The sequence below is a fragment of the Trichechus manatus genome, unplaced genomic scaffold (assembly GCF_000243295.1).
Source record: "Trichechus manatus latirostris isolate Lorelei unplaced genomic scaffold, TriManLat1.0 scaffold00008, whole genome shotgun sequence".
In the NCBI taxonomy this organism is placed as follows: Eukaryota; Metazoa; Chordata; class Mammalia; order Sirenia; family Trichechidae; genus Trichechus; species Trichechus manatus.
The window spans coordinates 15,216,316-15,240,865 of record NW_004443944.1 but is presented as its reverse complement, the minus strand read 5'-3'; the positions used below and the strand labels follow the sequence as shown (position 1 = coordinate 15,240,865).

Sequence of the window (24,550 nt, the reverse complement as noted above, 5' to 3'; positions counted from 1 at the left end):
AGCTACAAATACGATCCAGCAACCCCACTCCTAGGAACATATCCTAGAGAAATAAGAGTCGTCACTCGAACAGACATATGCACACCTATGTTCATGGCAGCATTGTTCACGATAGCAAAACGATAGAAACAACCTAGATGCCCATCACCAGATGAATGGATAAACAAACTATGGTACATACACACAATGGAGTACTATGCAACGAGAAAGAACAATGATGAATCTGTGAAGCAGCTCATAACATGGATGAAACTGGAGGACATTATGCTGAGTGAAATAAGTCAATCACAAAAGGACAAATATTGTATGAGACCTCTGCTGTAAAAACCCATGAAAAAGTTCACACACAAAATGTAACTATCTTTGTTGGTTACCAGGGATGGGAGGGGTGGGGGGGGAAATACTAAATAGGCAATAGATAAGTGATATCTTGGGTGAAGGGTGAGACAGTACACAATACTGGGGAAACCAGCACAACTTGTAAAGTAAAGGTCACAGAAGCTCCAAAGACACATCCAAACTCCCTGAGGGACTGAATTGCTGGGCGTAGGGCTGTGGGAACCATGGTCTCGGGGAACATCTAGCTCAACTGGCGTAACACAGTTTATAAAGACAATGCTCTACATTCTACCTTGGTGAGTAACGTCTGGAGTCTTAAAAGCCTGTGAGCGGCCATCTAAGATACTCCACTGGTCTCATCCCTTCGGGAGCAAGGGAGAATGAAGAGAACAGGATACAAGGAAAAGATTAGTCCAAAGGACTAATGGACCACAGCTACCAAGGCCTCCACCAGACTGAGTCCAGTACAGCTAGATGGTGCCCGGCTACCACCACTGACTGCTCTGACCGGGATCACAACAGAGGGTTCTGGACAGAGCTGGAGAAGGATGTAGAACAAAATTCTAACTCACAAAAAAAAGACCAGATTTACTGGCCTGACAGACTGGAGAAACCCCGAGAGTATGGCCCCCGGACACCGTTTTAGCTCAATGGTGAAGTCACTTCTGAGGTTCACCATTCAGCCAGCGAGTGGACAGCCCCATAAAACCAAATGGGACTGGTGAGGCACAGCAGTCCAGGGACAAGGACTGGAAGGTGGAAGGGGACAGGAAAGCTGGTGATAGGGAACCCAAGGTTGAGTAGGGATAGTGTTGATGTGTTGTGAGGTTGTTAACCACTGTCATAGGGCAACATCTGTACTAACTGTTTAATGAGAAACTATTTTGTTCTGTAAACCTTCATCTAAAGTGAGAGTGGCAGCACAACTGGAAGAGCGTAGTCGATGTCACTGAACTGTGCATGCAGAAATTTTTGAAATGGTGTGTCTTTGGCTATGTATATCTTCACAAAAAAAAAAAGGTCGAGAAGGGAGAGGGTTGACACGTTGTGGGGTTGTTAACCAATGTCATAAAACAATATGCGTACTACTGTTGCATGAGAAACTATTTGTTCTGTAAACCTTCACCTGAAGTACAGTTCTTAAAAAAAAAAAAAAAAAAATCTAGGCAACATTAAGAAAAGAAGAAACCATTCCGAACCATGCTTACTATCAGTATGCTAGGAAAAACAATCATCACCTTTTACCATCTGGCTCCTATAGACCCTTTTTGTTTTTCTATTTTTAAAGTCATTTTACAAGTAATTTAAAGAATAAAAGAACATCAAAAACAATTTCATTAGAAATTTTAATAAGAAGTTAAAAATAGAAAATCCGATTTTATTCCATGTGTTTCAAGATTGGAAGGTATATATACCCACAACGGGCAATGTCCTCTAACTGCAGCTAAGCGTCCATCAACTGGCATTTCTACAACTGGAGCACAGCCGTCTTGTACCAATGCCGAAGTTCACATACCAATAGGTTCTAGCTCGTCATGACGTCTGCATATTCTTGCACTTGCATTGTCAAAACGCAATACCTCTGAAATTTTTTAAACCTCTGACTCATGATTTTGTTGGAGAGCAGCCATCTTCTCTGCCCCCTAATTGCAAAATATTTTTATTTTTAGATTTATAAACACCAAGAGGAGGATGAAAAATATATATATTTATTTTTACATCATCTATTTCCTTCCAATCACCTTTCTACACACACTTGTCTTTTGTATTGTCCACTTATAACCTGTAAGAAATAAATTTTGGTGCCTAAACATCATAAAAGACGAAGAACGTTGTCACACATACTTTATCAAAACAGGGTGGTGGTCCAGGTTCTTGGAGCAAAATATCACATAACAAAGTTCTTCCTGTTGAATGACTGACTAGATGAGAATACAGATTTCCTTTCTGTACACCACAGAAATGTGTTGTTCACTCGATTCTTGAGTTTGGGAAAATTCACCTAAGAGATCATCTGAAGACTCACAATCTGAGATTTCACTTAAATGCTCAATGGCACCATCATCACTGAAGTCTAGAGTGCTGGTATTTGTCTCCTTGCATTCATCTTCTGATCTGTCTAATAACTGGAAATGTCTTCCTAGAGCAACTTACTTCTCTTCCCCATTACATATGGAAAAAAAAAAATTCTGAATTTTCAACTGGGTTCAATGAAAGCAAAAGCAGACTAAAAAGATGGTATGTCCAGTCTTGTCTTATATCTTCTTGAAAGATACTGTGGTAGGCTGTGCGGCGTGATAACAACATTAAAGGATGGTGCAAATACTGATAATTTATTTCACTATTGTACCATCCACTAGGGATTCCATCATTCTTCTGTTTTCTTGTCATCTGGGTCTTTTTTAGTACATTTGGGAATAAATGATGAATACTGAAATAATATCTAGGATGACAAACACCAAAATTTTTTAAAACACAGGAAAATTGAGATCTCTAAGATCCCATAATATAAAGATTAAAAAAGGGTGCGATGGACCCATATGATAATTGTAAGACAGAATGAGTTTTATTTTTTAATTTTTGAACGTACAATTTTTTCTCTTTGTTTTCTGAAAGACCTCTAAGAAAGAATGAAAGTCATATAATATCAATCCTTACAGAGTTAGAACTGCTGGAAAAAGAAGCTGAAAAATGAAAACTGGGTCCAATGGACTGTGATAGCTCCCCAAGGGTATAGTAGCACTTTTACTCCTACGTAACGCACACCAATCCCAAGTGAAGATAAGGACTCAAAACCAGGAAAAGCTGCATTTATTTTTATAAAAGCAGTGTTTAAAGAAAAACTTCAAACAGAGCAGTTAAAAAAAAAAGAAAGAAAGAAAAAGAAAATTCTTTCACTACTACCATGGGGGGAGCTACTTTTAAAGTCTGACATATCCTTCAAGATACAAAGTATGCACATCCAAACAAAGACATACACTTGCATACACTGTAGGCTTTTTTGTTTATTTAAAGACAAACAGGATCATACTATACACATTTCCACAGTTCTGAATTGTGATTTCCCCCTCACTCAATAGACTGCAGGCCTCCTTCCCAGCCCGTGGATACAGATCTATCATACCCTGTTACTCCCTGGGACACATGTATCCACTTACTTAGCCATTTCCCTGCTAAAGGACGGTTGAAGTCATCTCCTGACTTTTCTATTACAGATACTACAGCTATGACCATCTTGCTCCTAACACCTCAGATGCTGAATAAAAGCCATCCTTCACTAGCACAAACCTTAGATTTAAAAAAAAACAAAACATCACTACCCGCCCACCCATTCGCTTTCTTAACTCAGGACCTTTGCACCTGTTGCTCCCTTTCTTGCAATGTACTTTCCCCTGTTCTTTTGCTCATCTTTAGTCTTGGCTTAAATGGCTCTTCCTCAAGGAGGACTTCTCTGATTGTACTACCAACCAAAACCAAACCCACTGCCATTGAGTCAATTCCAACTCATAGCAACTCTACAGGACAGAGCAGAACTGCCCCATAGGGTTTCCAAGGCTGTAAACCTTTATGGAAGCAGACTGCTACATCTTTCTCCCACGGAACAGCTGGGGGTTTGACACCTCTCAGTTAGCAGCCAAGCACGTTAACCACTGTGCCATTAGGACTCCTTGCACTACCAACATTCTAATCTAAATTTGACACTTTATGCTCTCATACCACCTGCTACTTTTCCATCACAGTACTCACGACACTTTTTGGTGGTACTAACATTAAATGTCTGCAGTTTCACTTAACTAACTCCACAGGGGTAGGGACAGCACTGGCTGTGCTCACCTCAGGGCCTAGCACAACGCCTGTTGCCAAGGGACCAGACTACACCTGCCTCGTAGACAGAAACTGCTGGCTTTATTAGCTATCTTACAGAGAAGATTAATTGATCACATGCTCTACAAATTTCAACAGCAAAACTGACAATTTTTTTACACAATAATTACCAATGTGCACAAACAGACAAGCTCATGCCCTGTTGGCAGGGGTCTAAAATGGTACCATCTTTCTGGTGGGGAACTTGGCCATATATATATCAACATGCATACTCTGCTTGAGTATGCTACTTCTAGGACTGTGGCTCACAGAAATAATCTTGCATGTATGCAAAGATTTAACTACAACATTGTTCTTCACTACCCATTTTATATCAGGAAAACACGCGAACAACCTAAATAACCAAGTCCCTGTTGTTGAAAAAATAAACTGGTATGTTCACGCAATGGAATACTTTGCAGCTATTAAAAAGTGCTTAGGTGCTTTGTTGAATTTGAGTCCTCCATGGAATTACAAGTAAATGACACAACATATTCACAATAACACTTACTGGACACTATCATTCATTTTTGTGAAAGATATATGTATGTATTTACCTATATATGCACTAACAACCACCAAAATGTTTACAGCGATTATCTTCAAGTAGTAAATTTACATTTTTAATTTTAAAATTTTTATAATTAACATGCATTATGTTTCAATAAAAAAATAAAGTTACCTTTTAAAAACTTCTCTCTTTACCCCTACTACCCACCTAGCAGGGGACCTGGTAAAATCAGACAACTCTGCTAAGGTAGAAGGCCAAGTGTTTCATTTATTATGTGAAGAAAAAGTCTTATTGTAGTTAATGACTCTCATTTCTAGACACTGGTTAAGGCCAGTCTTTGAGCCATTTCTGAAGGGAACTGCCTCTACTTCAAACTACAAGAAACTAAAAAATAAGCAAATAGGAGGAAAGTCAAGGTGCACGAGGTGATTTAAACTTTACTCCCAATAAGGCTCCTTACAGACCTCAGATAAGCCAATGAAAACTCAGCACAGGAGCCTAGGTCTGCTACAGCCACTGCTCTCAGGATGTGCCAGCTGACGCTGCTCCAGTGAGTGATGGCATCAGACTGGGAGACTCCAACAGGCACTTTCCCTTTTCAGCAATATTCTAATTATTTCCATGGAGGACTCAAAAGGGAGGGAAAAAAAAACCACCTGGGAAGCACTGTTAACACTTAGGATCTATAGTTTCCAAACCCTGACTGTACTTTAGAATCACAAATTAAACTTAAAAAAGCAAATGCTAGATTCCTGGGTCTCAACCTAGACCTACTGCATTATTAAAATCATGTGGGTTGAACCTAGGAATCTTTTTTGTTTTTTTTTTTAACTCAAGTCGTTCTGATGTAGCCAACTCACATACCAGCGTTCAGCAATCACTGAACAACTGTTGGCTGGAAGGAACTGAGAAATACCTACAACATCTGACTCCAATTAGATTAGCACCAAAGCCAAGTAAAAAAAATGGAAGGCCTCCAAAATAACTCAGCTTATACTTACCTTTCTGTATTTTAATAAATCTGACCACCGAGAAGTTCATCCATTTAACTTCACTAAATCCTCTTTTAAGTTATAGCCCATTCATTCTCTTTTTATTTGGTCCTTAGTGGACTCTGGGAACAGATCGGCTCTGTTAAAATGTGTGACTGCACTGAAAAATAGAAACACACTACAACAAAAAAAGCACCAAAAGTCACCTGTGCTGCCACACCTGAAGCCTCAGGGCACCATCCTGAGCTGGGCTTCACTCTGGGGGCGCAGTAAGACACCGCGTTACCTCAGCAAGCACCCTATCAACTTTCCCCTTGGGTTCCTATCTGTCATGACGCATTTAGCCCCACTGATCTGTGCAACACCTTCTTGTTCTTGGTGAGATTGTTTCTTGGGGAGGAGTCAAATGCTACGCAGGGATATTTTCAGGTGGTATTTCCTGCTGTGATTAAACAGGACCATGATATCTCAATGTTTTCTACTCAATGAATTTCTTACGGACTTTGGTGACTTGATTTGTGATAAAACTTTACCTTACCAGAAGTATTCGCGAATGCTTTGGCCCCTCATTGGCATGGAGACACTTACTTCCTAAGAGTCATACTCCTATTCGGTTGCAAAGAGAAAATCCTTTCCCTATCATGGTGGTTTTACAAGAAGGCCCCCAAACTCTCTGGCACTCCACTCCTCAAGAAATAGGGTTCTCAACATTGTGACTGTACTAATAAAAGCCACTGAATTGTATACTTACATGGTTAAAATGGTAAATTTTACGTTAAGTGAATATTACCTCAATCTAATATTGGGCTCTGTGCTGGCCTGATCTACAGAATATTGCAGAAGCAATGCTGTGCTAATTTCTAGGCCCAGGCCTTCAGAAACTGGCAGCTGCTTCCATTTCCTGTCTCCTAGAATGCTCACTGTTGGAAGCCCACTACCATACCGACAAGGGGTTTAAGCAGCCTTTGCATAGCTCCATTAAGAGAGGAACTGGGGTCCCCAGGCCTGAGCCCTAGCTTTGTTCCCAACTGACAGCCAGCACTGACTTGCCAGCCGTGTGAGTGAGCCCTCTTGAAAGTAGATCCTCCAGCCTCCTGTGGAGCAGCCTCAGTCAAAACGATGTACAGCAGAGACAAGATACTCTGCCAAACCTCGCCTAAATTAAAGATCCTTGAGCAAAATTAAGGATTGTAGATGTTTAAGCCACTATGTTTTCTGATGATTTGTTCTGCAGCAGTAGACAACTGCTACTCCTATATAAGAAAGAGTGGCTGGTTGTGATTCCACTCCTAAAAAGTCTTGAAGGCAGGGACACAAAGGGATACTTGTACACCAAGGTTCACTGAAGCATCATTCACAACAGCCAAAAGGTGGAAGCAACTAGCCACTCCTTAGGAGAAGGATGTGGTAATCTGCTTCCATAAAGATTACAGCCTTGGAAACTCTGTGGGGCAGTTCTATTCTGTCCTACAGGGTTGCTATAACTCAGAATCAACTTAATGGCAACGGGTTTGGTATTTTTTGGTTATATACCTGTGATTATAATCCTATTTGAGAATTAGTTTTCTTTCTCATGTTAAGAGGTCATATCAGTATAGAGTGTGTTTTAAGCCAGTCATCTTTGAGATACAGTAAAATCTGCAAAAATCGGAACCTGTGTAAGGCGGAAACCTCTCAGAGAAAGAAAACTCAAATATTTTCCACTAAAATGAGTGACAGAAAAGTGCTAAGACTGAACCCTGCAAAGGTGGAAAACTTAAGAGCCAGAAAAACAAGACAATCTCTTCAAGTTCCAGCTCTCACAGATTTCACCATATTAAAAACAGTGAATTAGGACAGAGAAGCAAGCAAAGGTGGGGGAAGATAGATGCTACACCACATGAAGATTACCAAGGAACTGAGCCATCGCCCAGAAGCTGAGAGGAGACAAGGACCTTCCCCCAGAACCAATGGAGAGAAAAAGCCTTCCCCTAGAAGCCAGCACCCTGAATTTGAACTTCTAGCTTCCTAAACTGTGAGAAAATAAATTCCTGTTTGTTAAACCCACCACTTGTGGTATTTTTGTTATAGCAGCACTAGATGACTAAGACGGCTGTCAACACACCTTCTTAGAAAAAGAAACTCGAGATGATGTGTTTCATACCACTCTCCTGCTCTGCCCCCACGGGTCACGGAGCCTCAGACTCTGTCTTCTTACCTCCAGCCTCTCAGGAAGGGGCTCGTTCTGCAGAATCCTCAGTGCTTTAGCTGCAGCATCATGTTTCGCAGCCTGTCTCGTCCTTCCTTTTCCATTAAATTGCTGTCCTCCCACAGAAAGTTCAACTTGATAAAGTAAAGGTGGAACTGGAAATGGGTAAAAGTATCTAAAAGTAAAAGGAGTTTAGATTGGTACACTGCAGACTGACAGTCTCAGATTGATAAACCGCCCATATATTCTCTGGCAAATTCTAGGTATTTTTTTCATCATGGGTCCTAATCACATTAGTGTTTGATGGCTAATAATGACTCCTCATCAATGTATCCAGAGATTTCATAAAAGTTTAAACTGGATTAGAACTGCCACACAGTATGAGCAAATACCATTTAGCAATTCAAACCAATGTTCCACAAGAAACGCTACTTACAAATAACATGAGTTCAATTTTTAATGCTTACTTGTATTCACAAAATCTAACAGAGATTGGGCTTTGGCTGAGACAAAAACCTAACCTGCTCTACTTTCTCATTCTGAGATTCGCCCTTGCACGAGGGCTCTGGGATTTTTGATATAAACGTCCTTCAGAAAGGATCCACTTTTCTGGAAATTCCAATAGCCTAGAACCTGACAGTCTGGTTTCTTACATTCCAGTTTGTATTTTCAAAATGGCTTTCCCCTCAAGAAGGGCAGGGAATGAAAACTTCTATTTTGATCATCAATCTACCCACTAATGTCTTATTACTGTCAGCAGGGGGTTTTTAAATTATGGCATTATGGGGTTTCAATTAATATTTCACTACACATGTGTTTCCAAGTTATTTACAAAGCACACAAGTTCAAAGGTCAAAAAGCACCCAATAAACAATTATCAGAAATTCTACAAACGCTGAGAATAATGGTGTCACAGGAAGCGTTTTCAAATATGATTCAGTAACAAAGAGCAATTACAAGTGTGATCTTTAACCAGACTGCTTGGGGGCACAAGCCACACTGCTAGTGAGGAATATTGCTCAGGCCTTTGCCAACTATAGGAGTTAAAACAGCACCGTGATACAGTTCCAAAGGCACCGGCACAATTAAGGCGGACTTTAAAATCTGGGAGGCCTAAAGAAGACCACGTCGTTTTTTGTTTCATAATCTACAAACCGACCAAACCCATTCCGATTCATAGTGACCCTATAGGACAGAGTAGAACTGCCCCATAGGGTTTCCAAGGCTGTAATCTTTACGGAAGCAGACTGCCACATCTTTTTCCCATGGAGTAGCTGGTGACTTCAAACTGCTGACCTTTTGGGTAGCAGCCGAATGCTAGACCACTGCGCCACCTGGGCTCCTTTCATAATCTATAGATAAATGTTACTTGATTATTCTATGTAAAGCATCAGCTATATTCATTTTCATCTGTATTTTATTAAAAAAAGAAAAACACCAACCAACACACACACACACATACCTCGGGGGATAAGCACCTCCTCTCATGTTGTAGTTGTAGGTGGACTGCATCCGAGAGTAAGGGTCAACAGGCTTGTACATTGGTTTTTTCCCAAGTTTCATGCACAGTGCATTTAGTTCTACAGTAGGAGTTATGCTTTCTGCAACACAAAACCAACACAAAGAACTGGTTTTTTTGCTGACGTGAGAATGACAGTTACTAAAATAAAAAAGATAGCATGCTTTTGTCTAATTGGACTGATGACATGTTACATAAAAGGACCTAAGGACTTCTCTGCCAGGCATCAGGTCAGGAAATCCAAGAATCTGCTGTGATTTCTGGGATCAATATACAGACAACAGCTCAGAATATACCCATAAAGGCTGTTAGAGGGAGCGGCCATTTAATACAAGATGTTATCGGTGAAAGCCATACATTCCAGTTGTCAGAAATAAGTTCCACTACATGTCAAACTCCATGATTAAAACATTCCATGCAACTGTGCAAATTATTTTATTGCTCAGGAACACTTAACCAATACAACTTTTATTATACTGACTGACTGGGTTATTGGCTCACACTCAGAAGTATGTTTAGACACACTTTCACTGAACAATGCATTTATTGAGTACTGACTATATGCAAAGCACTGTGCTGAGCTAGAGGGACACAATTCTTACTCCAGAGGAGCTGAGAGAGCGTACAACACACTAAAAGAGCTGCGGTATCACAGGACACGGGCCGTAAGGAAAAGGGTAGAATCACTGAGGAAGAAGCAAGTAAATTCTATCTGGAGAAGTCAGATGAGGCCCACAGAACATTCCAATATTTCCATTCTTGACAATCTTGAATCCCATTCTTATAATGGGATCTGACCTGTGGTAATACTTGTCAGAAAAATGAGTTTTATTTCCATATACAATAGGAGCAACTGTATCTTAAGTCAGGATTATTAACTTTAGAAAACATATTCTATTCATTTTCCTTTTTTTTTTTCCTCTGTCAGCTCATCCAATTCATAAACTTGTACAAACCACTTAAAAAAAAAAAAAAATCAGCCTGGAAGATTAGTGTCAGTGCACGATCACATTTAAAAACATTTCACATCAAACACAGAACAACACTAGCAATGGCAAAATTCAATTTAAATGCACACAAAAATCCACCTTAAAATGCTTCTTTAGGATGTGTGTAGAGAAGAATAAAAATGACTTGATTCTGTACTATAACTGGTTTGACTAAATTTAGTGCATGAATAAATTTATAAGAGTATCTTTGGGGTTTGCAAAATCAGAGGGTCTCATGAATTACCAGCCTCTCTCTCTTCCTCACAATTATACTTTTTCAGAATTCATATAGTTGCATTTTAAGTACAACCGGAATAATTTTAAGAGCAGCTCTGATCCATAGAATTTTTCTGCAGTAGAGAATGAATATGAAAGAAAACAAAGAAATCAAAAGCAAAAAGAAAGGTCTGGCCAAGAACTTCCCGGATTTGTTCCTGCGTACAAAGGGACTGGGATTACTTGATGTACTTGAGGGTCAATTCTGCTAAAATGTCCATTCTTACCATAGCCTTCAGATCAGTGGTTCCCAACCTGTTCACCAGACACTCTTCTTTGTTTGTATTCTCCCCTCTTGGGCCCCTTGTTTGAAAAAATCTTACTTACTAATCTGTATTTATTAATACATATTTAAGTTACTTTCTCATTCTTTTTAATGATCAGGAGACATGTAACTGACAATCAGGGCCATGATCACCATGATATAATCGATATTACCACACTGAGTTGAAGTGATTCCAGCTAAAACCTACGTTCTTGATAATCTGTACAACCTGATCAAGAGAAAACATATCTTCACTAAGCTTTTCTGAAATCTTAGAAATCGTTTGGTGAATTCCCCATCCTCCTTACCCCAATGACCGTCTCTCCAGATCACTAGGAATCCAGGGACTGTAGACTGGGAACCACTGCTTTAGAGTAGGGTAAAGAATTCCTAAAAGATAAGCATTTGCCACTGGTAGTGTAGAATCTGTGCTTTCAAAATCAACAAGTTAGTTAAGAAATAATTCATATACATACTAAGTGGGTACCTCTAGACACACTTTTGAAAGGAACCTGTCTTGGCCCACGAATAATACCTGGATTCCTTCCTTCGCTACGAAAAGGGCGGACTATAGGTTTAGGAAATTTTGTTCCTTCCAAAGCTTTGGCAGCAGCCGTGTGTTGGGCTTTTTTAATACTAGTTCCTTCAGCTTCCCAGTGCTGATCTCCAAGTGTTAGCTGTACTGTAAACACCTACAAATGAAAATTGTGAGCTCTCAATTCATGAAACCTGAGGTCGAATGTAATATGTCACTTGGACCCTGAACATTTTTTATGGACATGATTTAAAAGGCCTGGTCTTTATCTTGGTAAATTCATCCCTTCACCCCTTTTTCCTTTTCTGTTGTTGTTACAAGCAGAAAAAGATTTTTAAAATGTAAGTATCGTTGATGAAAGTTGGACAGCACTCCAATAAAAAAACTATGCTTTGAAAGATGGGGGTAAATATAGAGATTGAAAAATGCTTTCTTACATATTAAAGTATAAACCAAAAAAAAAAAAAAAAACCATTACCATCGAGTCAATTCCGACTCACAGTGACCCTATAGAACAGAGCAGAACTGCCCCATAGGGTTTCTACGGAACGGCTGGTAGATTCGAATTGCTGATCTTTTGGTTAGCAGCTGAACTCTTAACCACTGCACCACCAGGGCTCCATTAAAATATTAGACCCTGATTATTTGGAAGCCACCCAAACAGACATTGTCTTCCAATGACTTCTCATGGAAGAAATTTAGCAAACTTGATTTAGATACATTGTAGTATCTCACGCAAATTAAAACAATGTTTGTTTTGATGCTACAATGTGTTTGTTGATTCTTGTCTGAAAACATAACCCTTAGGACAAGAACTTGTACAAATTTGGAAATGTCAGCCAGGTTCTAAAATGTTGCCTTCTACTTCCTAAGACGGTACTATTCAGACACTGCCTCCACTTCCAGAAGAAAATCAGACCCACAGCAACAAAGATCTAAAATCATTTCTGAACTCAACTCTAAAGAGACATCCAAACAGTTCATTTTAACCTCAACACATGCCTACAATGGCAAGCCTCTTTCCTCTTTTTTAAGTATAAAGGTAACCCAAGAGCACCTCCAGTCTTAAAATTAGGTTACTTTAATCCACCACTATTTAATTAATACTCTGACAAAAAAAATTACAGAACAGCGATTCTTTCACGTTGGTATGCATCCAAAGTATCACGTGGGGCACCTGGTAAAATATAGATAACCTGGCCCCACCCGCCAGGGATTCTGACTGACTGACTAGCATTGGGGGGGGGGGGGGGGGGGGGCAGGGACGGGACATGAGCATGTGTATTTTTAGTAAGCTCCCAAGGTAATTCTGATGCACCCTAAAGTTTGAGATCCACTACTCTGGTACTTAGCAAAATGGACTGGAGCTTTTATTGTTCTGATTTTCTTTATCACTGGACATTACTTTATTTCATCTACAAATAATTTATAAGGGAATCATAGATTTGAACATGTCTAGGTCATTTAAATTTAGTGCCTAAGGAAGAGAGGGCAACTTGCCTTGCTGATTTTTCTTGTAGGTCTTAACTTCAGGATTCCCTCAGTGCACAGCTTCCACTAAAGGGAAAAACTAAAGATTCCTTCATCCCCCTTGAAACATTAGGGCTCTCCTGTACATGTGCTGTAGTTCCTGAGGTGACTCACTCAAGTACCAACAGCATGACCTTAAAACCCTGGCTAGCCTGAGAAGTCAAACAGCAAAAGCCTGAAATGCTGTGCAATCCATGGGTGTTTTTGGTGATCCTTTCAGGGAAAGACACTGAAGGGGGAAAAGGCTAGAAAACAAAAAAGAGTTAATCTTATCAACAGTCTTGTCTTTCTCCAGGGCTTTCCCCATCCGGCGCTGTTGGCCTTCTGCTGCGTTCTGTGTGGAGGGTCGGTAGTGAGGTTAGAAGCTTGGTTTTGATAGAATTAAAGGTACATCAGACCTCTGACTTTTCAAATAGCCTAACAGTCACCCAGGAGGAGACAACTTCTCCTCTTTGAGCAACTCCTGGGTAAAAAAATAGGCAGTTATGGATTGAACACACAGCAAAACTACCTAAAGTACTAAAGTGCAGGTGAGAAAGAACATTTTCCAAAAAATACCAAAAATGGTTAATAAAGGGAATCCCAAAGTTAAGGTCTGCAAAAAAAAATCCTGTAGGAGAAGCATAACAGTTACAGAAAATGACTGATTGCCTTCCAAATACAAAGAAACACTTGAAATATAATTATGCTTTGGAATAATGTTAAAACTAACTTCATGTGAGTGGGAAAGTTCTGTTTTTCTTAAATGCATACTTACTTACTCCAATAATAGCTACCATTTATTAAGCCCTTACTAAGTGCCAGGCACTATGCCCCATACTTTAGCACATATTCTCTCACTTCCTTCTCATAACAGATCTATTCAGTAGGTATTATTATCCCCATTTTACAGATGAGGAAACCTGAGGTTTAAAAAAAGTACTAACTTCCCAAGGTCACATAGCTAGTAAGGAGTTGAGATTCAAACCCAGATCTGTCTGACTCCAAAGTCCACTCACCTAGCCATGCTATTCTATGGTGCCAACTCAGAATTATGGTTGATGTTACTTTTAGTCAAATGAAGAGAAACTTCACATCATATAAGGCTTGAGGTTTTGCATGTCAAGAAAATGAGGCATAAAGAGATTAAATAACTCATCCTTATACTATCTTTGCTGCAAGGATAGGATCAGAAACAGGAGGCCCAATTCTTTACCTCTCATACTATATCCTCTTAGGCTAAAGTCACAAAAGATAAAGCCAGAATGCAAAAATTAAGTTTCAACATATACATTAGCACAGATATTACACAAGTTTAAGAACCTGAATTCTTGAATAACAAATTGTAAAATTTCAAATTACAATCAGCCCTTCATTCTCTGAGGTCAGAGGAATGACAAGCGTAACTGAAATCAGAGACAATCCAAAATACTCACTTTGAGACTAACTTCTACCTTACATCTTCAAACCTTTTACTGGATTGCTAACAAGTGGCAAAACTGATTTCCCATTCACCTCCTCTCCCCGTCCAGTCTAAGGCACACCTGCAAACAGCAGGAAAGGAGCCAGAGGTAGGCTGCAGCCAGGAGGAGGCCCAGAGCCTGGAAAACTCAAGGAAAATCATTCACAGGTACTTGGAAATTGTCTCTATTCAGAATCCTAAACAACCACACACCAAACAGAGTTTTAAAAGTCAAATATCCCAAAAAGAAGCCTATCTTTCCTTTGACCCATTCTGCAAGGATGAAAAAGGAAGCAACCCTTCAAAAATCTATACTTTTCATCTTTTGAAAACACCGTCAACAGTTTGAAAATATATATTTTGAATCACAGCATCACTTTCAAGTGGAAAAAAACAGAAAACATTCCTGGTGGTTTATAAATGCACAAGCAGTATGGACAATATTTACCTTACAGTGAGCTGGACCTTGCTCACGCAAAAGCTTATACTCAGGCTGAATCTTGTTGAAACGGGCTAACTCATTCACAAGACACATTGGGGTTTTCTCTTTGGGGTGTGCCATGTTAGAAGGAACTGCAAAATAACGTAAGAGCATTGAAGTCAACTAGCAGCACGTAAGACTGCTGCTCTCACAGGGATATGAAAACAGAGGGAAAACAAATGGAAGAAATACGGAGTCAGAGCAGCAGGGATGCAAAACCACAAACCATACTGGGACACATGCCTGCAGAAGACACTACCATGGTCTTTTTGAACCAGCTGAAGCCAGATAACCTAGAAGGAGAGGTGTGTCTTCAAAAGAGAGAACGGAAGTCAGGGAAGTAACTAAACCACAGCAGGCAAGCAAGATTTGGCATCAGAGGAACCACTGTTACTATAACCAACCAAGAGAATAACAAGGAAGTCTTTTCAGCAGAGACACACTGGTTACCGCAACAGCTGTCAGCCGTACCCTGTTCGTTATTTCACAAAACTCAACATGCCAATACCATCTCTCAAACAACAGTCATTTTCCAGACAGCTAACTTCTCATTCCTAGGGCATCTCCTACTCTCTTCTCTAGGCTGCCATCCTTGTATCTTATTATCTATTTCTGACAGTTCTATAAGTAAAATAAAATGGACTTGGTGGGAGGGAGTTTTACAAAGTCAATAGGATGCAGACGTAAGAAGATATTAGAAGAAAAAGCAATAAATCCTAGAGGACTGAAATAAGTCTGTGCCTTTGTCTTTGAAGATGGTCTCACATGGCAAATTTGGGGAAAACTGAGTGCCTAGGGGACTATGACAAGCCAAAAATGCTATCTGGTGAGCCAGTTCAATGAAGTCTGGAGGCAGCGCGGAAGATGCCATGCAGTGAGTGAGTGGGAGAAGCAAACACTCTAAGAACAGATTTACAAAGTAAAGGAAATGAGGAGATGAAGGAAGAAATGCAAGGGTAAAAGTCAGGCATATAGAAGGGGTTGAAAAGAATTTGTTATCAGGTGACTAGCACAGAGACACACAATACTGGCACCTCATTTATTTAACTGGTCTCACCACTTGTGGGGGTGCAGAATATTGGTTTTAGGCTTTTTTAAAAAAAAAAGTCTCAAGTCTTTTCTAACCAATGAGTACCTTTAGTTCATTTTCCTAATAATCAGATTTGAATGCTTCTAAACTTTTTATTTTTTTAAATCTCTGCTTCTTTGTTCAATTTCTAATTGCTCCTCACAATGATTTCTGAACTACCTCTGGAACCTCTTGAACTTAAACTTACTTGGTTGAAATAAAAATTAACAAATGTCACACACTTTTTTTGCTTCTAGTGAAATGTGGCTGCCCCCTTGCCTGGAATAAAATCTTATGAACACACAAAAAGGGGTTTGCACAAACAAGAGTTCTTTGTCAGTTCTGGAAAATAATTTTAAAAGCAGAATTTTCCCATATAACAGTGAATATTCAAAGTGGTATTTACTGCTCAATTCTTTCTGCCAGTCACCACTTTATAATAGGCTAGACTTTCTAGATTGAGTAGTTTTCAATTCCTTTTCTTACAATTTTGAAATGGTCTGCCAAATGAGATCTCCACCAACCCAACATATAACCAGTGTTTTATAACTAGGAAAAAGAAGAATGGATGGCAGTACTTTCTTCTGCTTCTTGAAGGTAAATTTGAGCACTCCCTACATCTACAAAGCTACTTATCAGATCAGAAAACAGACTAAGAAAACATTTGAAACAGAAGACACTTGGATTCATACGCTTACCTGCAGCTGCACTGGTGGATGTGATAGATGCAGAGGGTAAAGCAGAGTTTTGAATAGGTCTACCTGCATTTTCAGAGGGCAGAGAGCTAGCAGTAGAAGGAATACTCATCAAAGGCTGTGAGAGAAGAGACTGGTTCTTGTTCAGTATTTGGCTCCCTGAGAGAGCAGCAGATGGGTTCTGAACTTGCACTTGAACTTGAGACATGGTCACTTTCAACAAAAGTGAACAACTGCAGGTAAACAGCTTTCAGTGCAGGTTAATTCAGTGCTATGAAGTCTAAAGTTCTACCTAAAAGTTGTAAGGGAAAGAAAATAAAAAGGTAAATTATAGAGGAGATATGCAATTGCCAATATTCAGTCAAAATTGGTCTCATCTACTCAAGTATGAAAATAGCCCCATTTAGCATGTAGCTAGGTTGATTATTAGAAATATATTCCTCCTTGGTATACGCTAAGTTTCCTGGGTTTGTGACTCTCCCCACAGTGTTTTTTTAAATGACTACTAATACCCACATGTTCTGCATGTTCACTTTACAATGAGAATCAGTAGGGTATAATAATATTTATTACTAAATATTAAGAATTTTAAACTACAGCTTACATTCAAAAGTGTAAATTCAAAAGTATGGAGAAGTTTTCCATAGTACATGGGATATAGTAAAGCATTCTGGTCTCAAAATTAGAAGAAGCTGAAAGCAAATTGGGTTTGTAACACCATTAATAAGTGAACATGAACACTGCTTCCATTCAAGGGCCATATGCTCAGGTCGGCACCCTCAGCACTTTTATGTTGACTAAAGAAGGGGAGGAATTTCTCACTTCTGCAATTTCTTTTTCCTTATCATAATAAAAGATGTATTTGTTTTCCTCGTAGGACGTGTGTGACACGGTCTCATTCTACAGACGCCCACATCAATGCTCAGGATCCTGAGAATGATTTAAACAGCACAGACCATTCTATAGTATTTGTACTACTAAAAGCAGAAGTGGAGAAGAAGAAGAGAGGAACAGACTGTAGACTTTGGTAATTTTAATGGTGTGGCTGAGGCGGGGCAGCAGAGGGAAGGACAAAGTAGGAGATTGTTTACCTTCATCCTGTAAGTTGGGAGGACATCAAAGGTATTATTTCTAAATACATTTAAATTTCTTCACAAGTTAAAAATAAGGATAGTTCTGATCATTTTCATGGCCATCCTTCAAAAGCTGAAATGTTTCAAATAAGTCAAAACTACTTAAAAATTCCCAGTTGCAGCAAAGAATAGAAATGACAGGTCTCTCGGGAAATAGCCAACCAAAGCAGAAAAGAGCGAACTAACTAATTAGAAGGTCTTCTACAGAGTAACTGTTTGTTACTTTCATTTTTTCAAAAGCCTCAACTTGATTTTTAATTAAAGCTAGACCTCTAAAAAGAGACAAACAACCAGAGCAATTTAGTTACTGGAGGAGTCTCTTGCTGAGAGGCAAAAAGGGCTACAAAACGCAAAAGAAACTCAGCTGAAATATGACTTTGGATAACAGAAGCATAAACATTACCTTATTCAACAAAATTCACCAACATTGCAGTTGCTCCTTATTTATTGATATATACTTTTGGAATCAGAACAAAATCAGAGGAGATTATTGAAAATCTAGATAACTGTCTTAGCAGACAAGTTGCCAGAGTCAACAAAGAAATCCAGAACAGTCTAAAAATCGGCTATGACCTTGTTTCATCGTTGTTTTTTACTTCAGCTGCCAAAATATAAATAAATCTAACTCACTAACACACTCTCACTCTTCCCCTTCCTAAACTCCATCTTGAGGGCATTTTTCTATCCAAAAAAATCATTTATGATGTACTCACAACTTCACACCATAGGTCACAAGCTGAAAAAACAAGCCATGCAGCAAAGTGTCTGCTCCAGAGTCTACCCACACCCCAGAATGAGCAACCCAACTCTGCCCTCTGTGGAGTCTGAGACTCTGAATGAACTCCTAAACTTAGAAAGGGTGGGGCTCAAAGGGATCTTTTCAGCTAATGCGGTCTAAAACAGGCCCAGTGCCAAGCACTTCCAGTCACAGACATTAATACATAGGTCTTCTAAAGGACGAGAAGGAGAAAGGGAACAGGCTCTATTTAAGACTGCCCCAAAACTGTTAACCTCACGTTCACCTGGAGGAATTACATCTTTATAACTGATTGAAACAAGCAGTTAAAACCGCCAATTCAAAAAAAAAAAAAAAAAATCACCCAATAAGACTGTGTACTTTACAAATATTAATTTTCCATTATGACCTATATTAAAATTCAACAAACAGTACTCATTTGCTAACAAATGCTTAGTCATTTGCTAATTAACACTTCTGTATGTCTTCAGGAGTCCCAGAGTGGTACGGTTAATGTCATCGGCTGCTAACCAAAGACTGGAGGTTCACATCGACCCAGAGACACATCGGAAGAAAAGACCTGGTAATCTACTTCCAAAAAATCACCCACTGAAAATCCTATGGAGCGCATATGGAATCAACTTGATGGCAACTGGTTCATGTGTCTTTAAGCCTCAAAAGAGTATCTAAAGCAGTGGTTGTCAACTGGGACGAATTTGCTTCCAAGGAGACACTGACTATGTCTGGAGATAGCTTTAGGATGTTACAACTGAGGGGGACAAGGGGGATGCTGCTCGCATCTAGAGGTAGGGGGGCCAGGGATGCTGTTTCAACTACACACATACTAGTCGACAAAATAAAGTCTTACTAATGAAATAAGTAGCCTATATTCTTAGACAGGAAAAGAAAAATCCCTTTTCATCTCCAAAAGGCTCTAAAAAATTGATGCTAATATTTTACCACCTCCTCCTCAAGTCAGGAAAGTCATCACAGCTATGAATGGGGAGAAATATGTTGCTGACCCACGTTTTTAAAGAACAAATAAAGCTTCTGGTATTTATATAGTTCATAGTAGACTTCAGGGGAAGTATGGGATTTGGGAAATACTACTTCTGTGCAACTGTCGCACCTGTTGCTCAACCAATACCCTATCCGGAAGACTAAGTCCTTAAATGCAAACCTTTAAGTCTTTTCCTTTAAACCTGTCTTTAAGGATTATTCTTCACCTGGTAAATTAGGGACTCAAAAGAGAGTAAAATGCTTCCTTAGGGTCTTCCTATTGAAGAACAATATTTTACAAACAGTAAAAGCAGGTTGAGAAGTTAGAAACACAAAGATTGTTCAGCTTTCCGGAGGTCATTATGCTGAGTGAACTTAGTCACAGAAGGACAAATATTGTATAAGACCACTATTATAAGAACTCAAGAAAAGGTTTAAACACAGAAGAAAACATTCTTTGATGGTTACCAGGGTAGGGAGGGAGGGGGAGGATTACTTACTAACTAAATAGTAGGTAAGAATTATCTTAGGTGAAGGGAAGGACAGCACTCACTACAGGGGAAGTAAGCAATACTGGACTAAACCAAAGCTAAGAAGTTTCCTGAATACAATCACACACTTTGAAGGACAGAGTAGCAGGGGTAGGGGTCTGGGGACCATGCTTTCAGGGGACATCTAGGTCAACTGGCATAACAAAGCTTATTAAGAAAATGTTCTGCATCCTACTTTGGTGAGTGGCATTTGGGGTCTTAAAAGCTTGCAAGTGGCCATCTAAGATGCATCAATTGGTCCCAACCACCTGGAAGAAAGGAGAAGGAAGAACACCAAAGACTCAAGGAAAGTACAAGCCCAAGAGACAGAAAGGGCCACATAAACTGGAGACTTTAACCACCCTGAGACCAGAAGAACTAGATGCTGCCCAGCTACCACCAATGACCGCCCTGACAGGGAACACGACAGAGAGTCCCGGATGGAGCAGGAGAAAGGTGCGGTGCAGAACTCAAATTCTAGTAAGAAGACCAGACTTAATGGTCAGACTGAGACTGGAGGAACCTGGAAAGCATGGCCCCTGGATTCTGTATCAGCCCAGAACTAAAACAATTTCCAAGGCCAACTCTTCAGCCAGGGATTAGACTGGACTGTGGGACATTAAGTGATTTGTGAGGAGTGTGCCTCTTAGCTCAAGTAGACACAAGAGACTAAACAGGCAGCTTCTGTCCAGAGGTGAGATGGGAAGGTAGAAAGGGTTAGGAGCTGGCTGAATGGACATGGGGAATTAGGGGTGGAAAGGAGGAGTGTGCTGTCACAGTATCGGGAGAGCAATTAGAGTCACATAACAATGTATGTATAAATTTCTGTATGGGAATAAAAAATAAATAAAGATTCTTCACCTTTCCCTCTGACAACCATGCCTGTGTTGTGGTAACTTCCCTGCCTCCCTGCCTTCAGCACAGATGAGGACCTTGAATCTCCCATTGGGTTCTTCCTATTTGAAGAGCTTAAGACACCAGTTCAGGAAAACATGCTCATCTTATTTTCAAGTCCTATATTTCATGGCGCATATGTAAGCACTATAACACTAAGGGGGGTGAAATGATGGAGCTCTAGGTACGTCTTTTTGTTTTTTTTAATTGTTATTGTGCTTTAAATGAAAGTTCACAGTTTAAGTTAGTTTCTCATACAAAACTTTATACACACACTGCTATGTGACTCTAGTTGCACTCTCCATACTGTGACAGCACACTCCTCCTTTCCACCCCAGGTTTCCTGTGTCTGTTCAACCAGCTCCTGTTCCTTTCTGCCTTCTCATCTCACCTCCAGACAGGAGCTGCCCATTTAGACTCATCTATCTACTCGAGCTAAGAAGCACACTCTTCTTGAGCATCATTTTATGTTTCATAGTTCAGTCTAATCTTTGTCTGAAGAGTTGCCTTCGGGAATGGTTTTAGTTGTGGGCTAACAGAGTCTGGGGGCCATGTCTTCCGGGGTCCCTCCAGTCTCAGACCATTAAGTATGATCTTTTTACTAGAATTTGAGTTCTGCATCCCACTTTTCTCCTGCTCCGTCAGGGACTCTGTTGTGTTCCCTGTCAGGGCAGTCACTGGTGGTAGCTAGGCATCACCTAGTTCTGGTCTCAGGCCGATGTAGTCTCTGGTTTCTGTGGCCCTTATGTCGTTTGGGCTAATACTTTCCTTTTGTCTTTGGTGTTCTTCATTCTTCTTTGCTCCAGGTAGTTGGGAACAACTGATGCATCTTAGATGGCCACTCACTAGCTCTTAAGACCCCAGACACCACTCACCAAAGTGGGATGCAGAACGTTTTCTTAATAAACTTTGTTATGCCGATTGACCTAGATGTCCCCTGAAACCATGGTCCCCAGATCCCTGCCCCTGCTACTCTGTCCCTTGAGGTGTTTGGTTGTATTCAGGAACCTTCTTAGTTTTTGGTTTAGTCCAGTTGTGCCGACTTCCCCTGTAGTGTGTGTTGTCCTTCCCTTCACCTAAGATAATTCTTGTCTACTACCTAGTTAGTGAATACCCCTCTCCTTCCCTCTCCACCCTCGTTCGTAACCATCAAAGAATGTTTTCTTCTGTGTTTAAACCATTTCTTGAGTTCTTACGATAGTGGTCTTATACAATACTTGTCCTTTTGCGACTAATTTCACCCAGTATAATGCCTTCCAGATTCATCCATGTTATGTTTCACGGATTCATCCCTGTTCTTTATGGTCACGTAGTATTCCATTATGTGAATATTTAATTTGTTTATCCATTCGTCTGTTGATGGGCACCTAGGTTGTTTCCACCTTTTTGCTATTATGAACAGTGCTGCAACGAACATGGGTGTGCATATATCTATTCATGTGACAGCTCTTATTTCTCTAGGATAGATTCCAAGGAATGAGACTGCTGGATTGTATGGTACTTCTATTTCTAGCTTTTTAAGGAAGTGCCAAATCGATTTCCAAAGTGGCTGTACCACTTTACATTCCCACCAACAGGGTACAAGTGTTCCAGTCTCTCCACAACCTCTCCAGCATTTATTATTTTGTGATTTTGGATTAATGCTAGACTTGATGGGGTGAGATGGTATCTCCCTGTAGTTTTGATCTGTATTTCTCTAATGGCTAATGATCGTGGGCATTTCCTCATGTATCTGTTAGCCACCTGAATGTCTTCTTTGGTGAAATGCTTATTCATATCCTCCGCCCATTTTTTAATTGGGTTATTTGCCTTTTTGTTGTTGAGGTTTTGCAGTATCTTGTAGATTTTAGAGATTAGACCCTGATCGGATATATCATAGCCAAAAATTTGTTCCCAGTCTCTAGGTTGTCTTTTTACTCTTTTGGTGAAGTCTTTTGATGAGCATTCAAGTGTTTGATATTTAGGAGCTCCCAGTTACCTAGTTTCTCTTCTGGTGTTTGTGCATTGTTACTAATGTTTTATATTCTGTTTACGCCATGTATTAGGGCTCCTAGCACTGTCCCTATTTTTTATCCACGATCTTTATAGTTTTAGATTTTATATTTAGGTCTTTGATCCATTCTGAGTTAGTTTTTGTGCATCGTGTGAGGTATGGGTCTTATTTGAATTTTCTGCAGATGGATATTCAGTTATGCCAGCACCATTTGTTAAAGAGACTAACTTTTCCCCCAATTAACGGACTTTGGGCCTTTGTCAAACATCAGCTGCTCAAAGGTGGAAGAAATTACGTCTGGATTCTCAATTCTGTTCTGTTGGTCTATGTATCTGTTGTACCAGTACCATGCTGTTCTTACTACTGTGACTGTATAACAGGTTCTAAAATCAGGTAGTGTGAGGCCTCCCATTTTGTTCTTCTTCTTGAGTAATGCTTTACTTAACCAAGGCCTCTTCCCTTTCCATATGAAGTTGGTGATTTGTTTCTCCATCTCCTTAAAAAATGCCTTTGGAATTTGGATCGGGATTGCACTGTATCTGTAGATTGCTTTGGGTAGAACACACATTTTCCAGTGTTGAGTCTTCCTATTCGTGAGCAAGGTATGTTTTTCCACTTATGCAGGCCTCGTTTGGTTTCTTGCAATAGCGTCTTATAGTTTTCACTGTATAGATCTTTTACATTTCTGGTTAGATTTATTCCTAATATTTTATCTTCTTGGGGACTACTGTAAATGGTATTGATTTGGTGATTTCCTTTTTGAAGTTCTCTTTGTTGGTGCAGAGGAATCCAACTGATTTTTGTATGTTTATCTTGTATCCTGATACTTTGCTGAAATCTTCTATTATTTCCAGTAGTTTTCTTGTGGATTCTTTGGGGTTTTCTGTGTATAAGATCGTATCATCTGCAAATAGAGATATTTTTACTTCTTCCTTACCAATTTGGATGCCCTTTATTTCTTTTTCTAGCCTAACTGCTCTGGCTAGGACCTACAGCACAATGCTGAATAAGAGTGGTGATAAACGGCATCCTTGTCTGGTTCCTGTTCTCAGGGGGAATGCTTTCAGACTCTCTCCATTTCGGATGATGCTGGCTGTTGGCTTTGAATAAATGCCCTTTATTATGTTGAGGAATTTCCCTTCTATTCCTATTTCACTGAGAGTTTTTATCATGAACGGGTATTGGACTTTGTCAAATGCCTTTTCTGCATCAATTGATAAGATCATGTGGTTCTTGTCTTTTGTTTTATTTATGTGATGGAGTACGCTAATTTTCTAATGTTGAACCATCCCTGCATACCTGGTATGAATCCCACTTGATCATGGTGAACTATTTTTTTGATATGTTGTTGAATTCTATTGGCTAGAATTTTGTTGAGGATTTTTGTGTCTATGTTCATGAGGGATACTGGTCTGTAATTTTCTTTTTTTGTGGTATCTTTGTCTGGCTTTGGTATCAAGGTTATGCTGGCTTCATAGAATGAGTTAAGGAGTATTCCTTCCTTTTCTATGCCCTGAAATACCTTTAGTAGTATTGGTGTTAACTCTTCTCTGAAAGTTTGGTAGAATTCT

General features: G+C 39.7%; 1 protein-coding gene across 9 annotated transcripts in view; it reads right to left on the bottom strand.

Annotated features, from left to right (window-relative positions):
- The window catches only part of STAU1 (staufen double-stranded RNA binding protein 1), a 69,487-nt gene that overhangs the window by 26,388 nt on the left and 18,549 nt on the right, over positions 1 to 24,550 (bottom strand). For 2 of the 9 annotated variants that reach the window (XM_023743041.1, XM_023743043.1), the window contains 5 exons: positions 16,698 to 16,986; positions 14,898 to 15,022; positions 11,479 to 11,635; positions 9,357 to 9,495; positions 7,904 to 8,069 (listed from right to left, as the gene is read on the bottom strand). In XM_023743041.1, coding sequence (XP_023598809.1) covers positions 7,904 to 8,069; positions 9,357 to 9,495; positions 11,479 to 11,635; positions 14,898 to 15,022; positions 16,698 to 16,902 — 792 coding nt within the window. In that variant the 5' untranslated portion in view covers positions 16,903 to 16,986. Of the gene's footprint in view, positions 1 to 7,903; positions 8,070 to 9,356; positions 9,496 to 11,478; positions 11,636 to 14,897; positions 19,944 to 24,550 lie in introns of those variants that run through there. The other 7 variants (XM_023743046.1, XM_023743047.1, XM_023743062.1 and 4 more) reach the window with 5 other exon arrangements.